The sequence below is a fragment of the Entamoeba histolytica genome, genomic scaffold, assembly GCF_000208925.1.
Source record: "Entamoeba histolytica HM-1:IMSS scf_1104750517951 genomic scaffold, whole genome shotgun sequence".
Classification (NCBI taxonomy): Eukaryota; Evosea; order Mastigamoebida; family Endamoebidae; genus Entamoeba; species Entamoeba histolytica.
The window spans coordinates 5448-11417 of NW_001914957.1; the positions used below are offsets into that span (position 1 = coordinate 5448).

Sequence of the window (5970 nt, forward strand, 5' to 3'; positions counted from 1 at the left end):
TCGTGCACATCAAGTTACTGGAAGAAGGATATAAACTTCATTACTTCTTACAAGATGTTGATGTTCCACCATGTATTACAGTATTTTCTGCTCCTAATTATTGTGACATGTATCATAACAAAGGTAGTTTTATGAGACTTGAACCTGACTCTATTTGTTTTGAACAATTTGATGCTGTTGATCATCCAACATATCTTCCTAACATGCAAGATGGTATTTCATTTTCAATAGAAGCTTTAATGGATCAATTAGTTGAAGTTGTAAGTGAATTAATTCTTATAACAAAATATACAACAGATGGACCAAAAGAGAAAGAAGAAGATGCACAATTAGAATGTAAAATTAAAGAAATGATGAAAAAGAACTCTGAAAAAGACCCAACATATAAACGTCTTGCTAAAATAAGAAAAGAATTTATGGAAAATAAAGAAAAGAATGATAGACTATTTAAAAGAGCATTAGAATTTGATAAATTCAATGAATCTAAACCAACGTTTAATGAATTTAATATGAATAATCATAAAACAAATACACCTACTAAAGACAGAAGAAAACGAGCCACTACCCTTACGAATTCAACACCAATGAAAAAAGAAATTATGCAATTGCTTTAAATAAGTTTATCATTTTTTAATTAAATTTCAATTCCTCTTTTGTTTGTTGGTTAAAATTTTTATGAACTTTTAAGATGTTAAAACTATAAAATATAATAAAAATTAATATATTTTATAGTATTAATTTAAAACTAACAAAAATTAAAACAAGAACTTATTATCTACAAAGAATATGTCACAAACTTCTATTAAACCTGCAACTAAAGCTGAATTTGAAGAATTTGTTAAAATGTGTACTACCTCAGATAAATGGAATGAAGTTATGAAAACTGATAAAATTCAAGAATGGATGATTGATGGTGGAAGTGATACATTAATTCTTAGACTAACTTCAATTGACTTTGTAGGAATTACTCCAGAAACTGTATTTGATACATTGGTTGATCCTGACTATCGTGGTAATTGGGATAGTAATTTACTTAAAAGAGAAACCTTTGAAACATTAAATGAATCTAATGTATTAATTTACTACCAATTTAAGATGCCAGTAGTTTCTAACAGAGATTATGTCTTTAGACAATCAACACGTAAAGTAGGAGATGACTATATTTTATATAATTTCTCTGTTGTTCATGACAAATTCCCTCCAAATCCTAAATTTGTAAGAGCTTCATTCTCTATGAGTGGATATTATATTCAGAAAACTGAAAATGGGTCTAAAGTTACTTGTATTGCTAATAATAATTGTGGAGGTTCTCTTCCTTCTTTCCTTGTCAATTCTCAAGCTAAAAATGTTCTTCCAAAAACCATGGATTCAATTAAAGTTGCAGCAACAAAATATAACTCCTGGAAAGAAAAACATAATCCTGATGTAAAGCCATGGAGAAATATTGTTGAACCTACAGAATAAATCATTCTTTTTTCTGATATGTTTTTTTTTATAAAAAGATTCTATTTTTATAAGGAAAGAAATAAATCAAATAATAAACATTCATTATTGTTGAAGATATTATTTAATCTTGTAAATAAAAGTAAAACAAGAGAAAAATGTTTAGTTACTTAGAGAAGAATAACCTCAAAAATAAGAAAAAGGTATAATAAAAATTGTAAAAGAATAATCATCAAATATGTGAATAAGAAAAGTATGAATAAATAATATAATGATAATAAAAAACTCTAATAACAAACACAAAAATTATATTATTTAAGTATTAAAAATATATTTAATTTTAAAAAAAAAAATTTAATTGATATTTCAACATTATCTTAAACATTATTAAATGCATATTATCATATTATTTTTAATCATTTTTAATTTTTTGTTCATCATTAAGTAATTCTTCTTTTTGTTCATTTGGATTAATAATAATTTCATTTTTATTTTGATGAATTTGATTAGTGTGATGATGAATTTCATTCTTTGAAGAGTTATTCTCTTTATCAATAGAGTCTAAATATTGATTATATCGTTTTAAAAAGATTTCAAAATAGAAATTAGCACCATTCCAAACAGCCCAAAAGAAACAGAATAACATCCACACTATATGAAGTGATTTGTATTTATAATATAAAAATGTTGGAAGAATAGTAATAATAGTATAAATAAATTGGGTTAATACCATAAGGAATAATACTGATTGTTTCATTCCTAATGTTTGAGTAATAAAGTAATATAATTTATGAGGTTTTTCTTGTGTTAACCATCTAAAACTTGTCATATAACCTTCTTGATAAATTAAATCATGTTTAAATACTTCAGTAATAATTAGATAAGAGGTTTGCCATATTGAATAAGCAAACATTGGAAGAATAAATCCATTTGTAAATGAAAGTGATTGAGGAATTTCAGCAATATTTCCCCATCTAATAGAATATGTTACCATAGCAGGAAGGAAATGAATTGATATTGAAGTTAATTTAGTTAAGTCATGAAATACTAATGAATTAGTCCAAACTGGAATAGCCATTAACAATGGACCATTTGTTAAAACAAATAAAATTTCATACATTGGTGAAATAATTTTAAATCCAAAGATGAGAATTATTGTTACTAATAATAAGAAATTAGTGTAATAACAGAAGTCTAACAAAAAATAATGCCATTTATTCATTCTATAAACTAAGTATCTTGCTGTTACTAATGGAATTACAATAAATGCATAAAATACTGGCATTAATTCTACACGAACCATAAAAACATATTCTGAAAGAACTAATAGTGCTACTCCAAGAACAAATGTTACTTTATCTAAAAAAACAATATTTATTTTTTTATTTAAACCTTCATCAATTGGTTTAACAATTTCTTTTGATGCTCTTAATCCACTTCTTATTGAACTTCCTAATAATCTTTTATTCATATTATATTCAAGAGATAAATAATCTATAACTGTTGATTGATCAATTTCATTAATAGTTTCTTGTGATTGTTGGTTTTCATCGCAATTGCAAGTATCTTTTGATGTATTTTCTATCATATTATTATGAATGTACAATAAAGGTTTTAAAGTTCTTTTTATACTACTTTGATTAGTCCATTTGTCTTATTTCTTTTCTTTTCAAAGAACTTCGTAATGTAATTTAATATTTTTAATGATTTTTTCTTTTTATTTAATAACATTTTTTTTTAAATCAAAAAATTTTTTTTGTGAATATAAAAAAACTTAAAAATCTTAAAAAAAAAGAGAGTTTTTTGTTATAACAATGAGTGATGGAAATGAAATAAATAAACATTATCCAGATTTCTTGAATAAAGACTTTGTTCAAGTTAGACAATTAGATAAAGGAGCATTTGGGAAAATATTTGTTGCACGAAGAAAAGATGATTCTAAAGTATATGTCTTAAAAATGATGTTTGGAATGACAGATAAAGATATTGAAACAATTAGAGATGAAGTAATTGTATTAGCCTCAATTAATCATAAAAATGTTGTGAGATATTTAGATGCATGGATCGAAACTATGGGAATTGAAGAATATAATACATATTATAAAAATATTGAAAGTGATTCAGAAAGTAATAGTGAGGATTATTTAACATTTAGTAATAAACAAGATGAACAATTACAGTCATTTTCAAGTAGACTAAATGAAGTTTCTTCAAGAAAACCACAAGGAGATTTTAAGATTGGAATAATTCCATTTAATGATGATGATGATTTTGATGAAGATGATTTTCAAGAACAACAATGGGATATTGATGAAGATAGTGATAATATTAATAATGATATTCAATGGGGATTTGATGAAGATTTAGATAAAGAAAATTCAAATAGTATCAATGAAATGAATCAAAAAAGTAATGTGTTTGAAAGTAATGAAGATGAAGAGGATGATTATGAATATGTTACTGTGAGTGATAATGATGAAAGTTATTCTGAAATATCTGAATTTGAAACAAATAAAGAAGAACCAATTAAATTAAGTGGAGAAATTACAGATAAAGAGGTAGAAGAAAAAGAAATTAAACAAATTAGTATTGATAAAACAAATTTACAATTAAATGAAACATCAAATGAACGAGTAAAAGTAGTAGTAATTCAAATGGAATATTGTAGTGGAAGTAATTTAAGTAGAATTATTGAATCACAAGAACTTCATTATTCTAAGAAAAATGCCAATGAAAAGATAAATTTTTATTTTAAACAAATTATTACAGGGATTCAATATATTCATTCAAAAAATATTATTCATGGAGATCTTAAACCTGCTAATATATTTAGAGATGGTGACATATTAAAAATAGGTGATTTTGGATATGCTACAATGGCAAAAAATAGAAATAAATGTAAATTTGTTGGAACACCAGGATATACTGCACCAGAAGTTTCAAGTGGAGATTATGATACTTCAATTGATATCTATAGTCTTGGAATTATTCTTCTTGAAATGTGTATGAGTTGTGTTACAAGGTCAGAATTTATTCTTGGAATTGAATTAATTAAAAAAAGACAAATTAATGAAACTGTTAGTAAATATTTTCCTCAACTAAGTCAATTAATTTTAAATATGACTGAGTTTGATCCAAAAAAACGTCCAGATGCAAATCAAATACTTGAAAAAATTAGTGGAATGGAAGAGACTCAAAGGAAATTAGAATATATTAAACCATTATTACAAAATCATAACTCAATATTTCAAAGTATTGTTAATAAAGCTACAAGTCAAATTAATAATAATTGTGTATTTAGAGAACAATATATTCAATCTATTAAATTTGTTGAAGACCAAGTAAGAGAAATAAATAAAAAAATTGGAGCTATTAATTGTTTCTTTTATCCAATTATTCCTTTTAAATGGATTGCTGATGAAACAGTAACAAGTCCAATGATGAATAATTCAGACAATGAATTACTTGTTATTTTAAATAATTTTGTTGACTTAATGAAAGTAATTATGATAAATAGAAAGAAAATAAGTACAACAAATACACCATTACATATTCAAATTCCATTATATGAATTAGGAAGTAATGATGTAATTAATTTTGCTTCAACTATGCTTATTAAACCAAGTAGTGATGAATCAATTATATTTGATATGTGTGATGTTTTACAAGAAGTTAATGAAATAATGAAAAAGTGTTGTAATATAAAATATAAAATAATAATTTCTAATTCACAAATTAATGATATTATTGTAAGACTACCAAAGATAGAACAAAATAAATTATTTAATGGAGAAAATACATTGAAAAATACATTAAGATCTTTAAAATTATTAAAGAAAAATCAAGTATTTTCAAATGATTCATCAATTCAAATAGTTTTAGATAATTTTATTCAACAAATAAATATGTATAATGATTTATTTGATGATTCTATATTATATTATAGTTCTAATATTCATACATTTAATGATCAAGATCCATCCGTTATTACATTTGAAGTTAATGTTAATGATATTAATGTTATTACTGGTGGTTCTTTAAGAAGAATTGGAGCTGATTCAAGAGAAGCAGGTGTTGGATATTTATTTAATGTTTCAGTAATGGCTATGTGTTGTGAGCCATATTTAGTTGAAGAATATTTAAAACAACAACAAAAAGACAAGGTAAAAGTAATAATTGAAACACCAAATAATATTTTAAAAGAAATGATTGGATTATATTTTGAACGAAGTGGATTTAAAGTTGTTGATAAAATTGAGTCTGAATTAAATGCAATTCAATTAGTAAAAGTTAAAGTAAATGAACAAAATTGTATTGTTACATTTGATGAAATAGAATTTGGTTCTATTCAATTATCAATTCAAATATATGAAAAGAATAAAATTTGTATAGCTCGAGATAATATGAATATTCTTGATGTTATTGAATTTTTAAAAACATTTCAACATCATAAAATTGATAAAAATCAAATTTCTTTAAGAATTGCAGAATTTGATAAAGAAATTATCCAAGACAATAAAGAAAAAA

At 24.0% G+C, this 5970-nt stretch overlaps 4 protein-coding genes across 4 annotated transcripts in view; 3 read left to right on the forward strand and 1 right to left on the reverse strand.

Annotated features, from left to right (window-relative positions):
- EHI_109570 (serine/threonine- protein phosphatase 2B catalytic subunit, putative) overlaps window positions 1-614 on the forward strand; it is a gene marked incomplete at both ends in the record, with an annotated part of 1358 nt that extends 744 nt beyond the window's left edge. The window contains one exon of the mRNA XM_001913738.1: window positions 55-614. Coding sequence (XP_001913773.1) covers window positions 55-614 — 560 coding nt within the window. The remainder of the gene's footprint in view (window positions 1-54) is intronic.
- Window positions 615-786: 172 nt separating this feature from the next.
- On the forward strand, window positions 787-1480 carry EHI_109680 (START domain containing protein; the record flags this gene model as incomplete). The annotated part of the gene is made up of 1 exon (XM_647099.2): window positions 787-1480. The coding sequence occupies one exon, from the start codon at window positions 787-789 to the stop codon at window positions 1462-1464; it is 678 nt and encodes a 225-aa protein (XP_652191.1). The 3' UTR covers window positions 1465-1480.
- Window positions 1481-1855: 375 nt separating this feature from the next.
- EHI_109690 (uncharacterized protein) lies at window positions 1856-3031 on the reverse strand (the record flags this gene model as incomplete). The annotated part of the gene is made up of 1 exon (XM_647098.1): window positions 1856-3031. One exon carries the CDS (start codon window positions 3029-3031, stop codon window positions 1856-1858), a length of 1176 nt encoding a protein of 391 aa, XP_652190.1.
- A 226-nt stretch (window positions 3032-3257) lies between these two features.
- EHI_109700 (protein kinase domain containing protein) overlaps window positions 3258-5970 on the forward strand; it is a gene marked incomplete at both ends in the record, with an annotated part of 2853 nt that continues 140 nt past the window's right edge. Inside the window, one exon of the mRNA XM_647097.2 lies at window positions 3258-5970. This exon is cut by the window's right edge and continues 140 nt beyond it. Within this exon, the coding sequence (XP_652189.2) occupies window positions 3258-5970 (2713 nt within the window).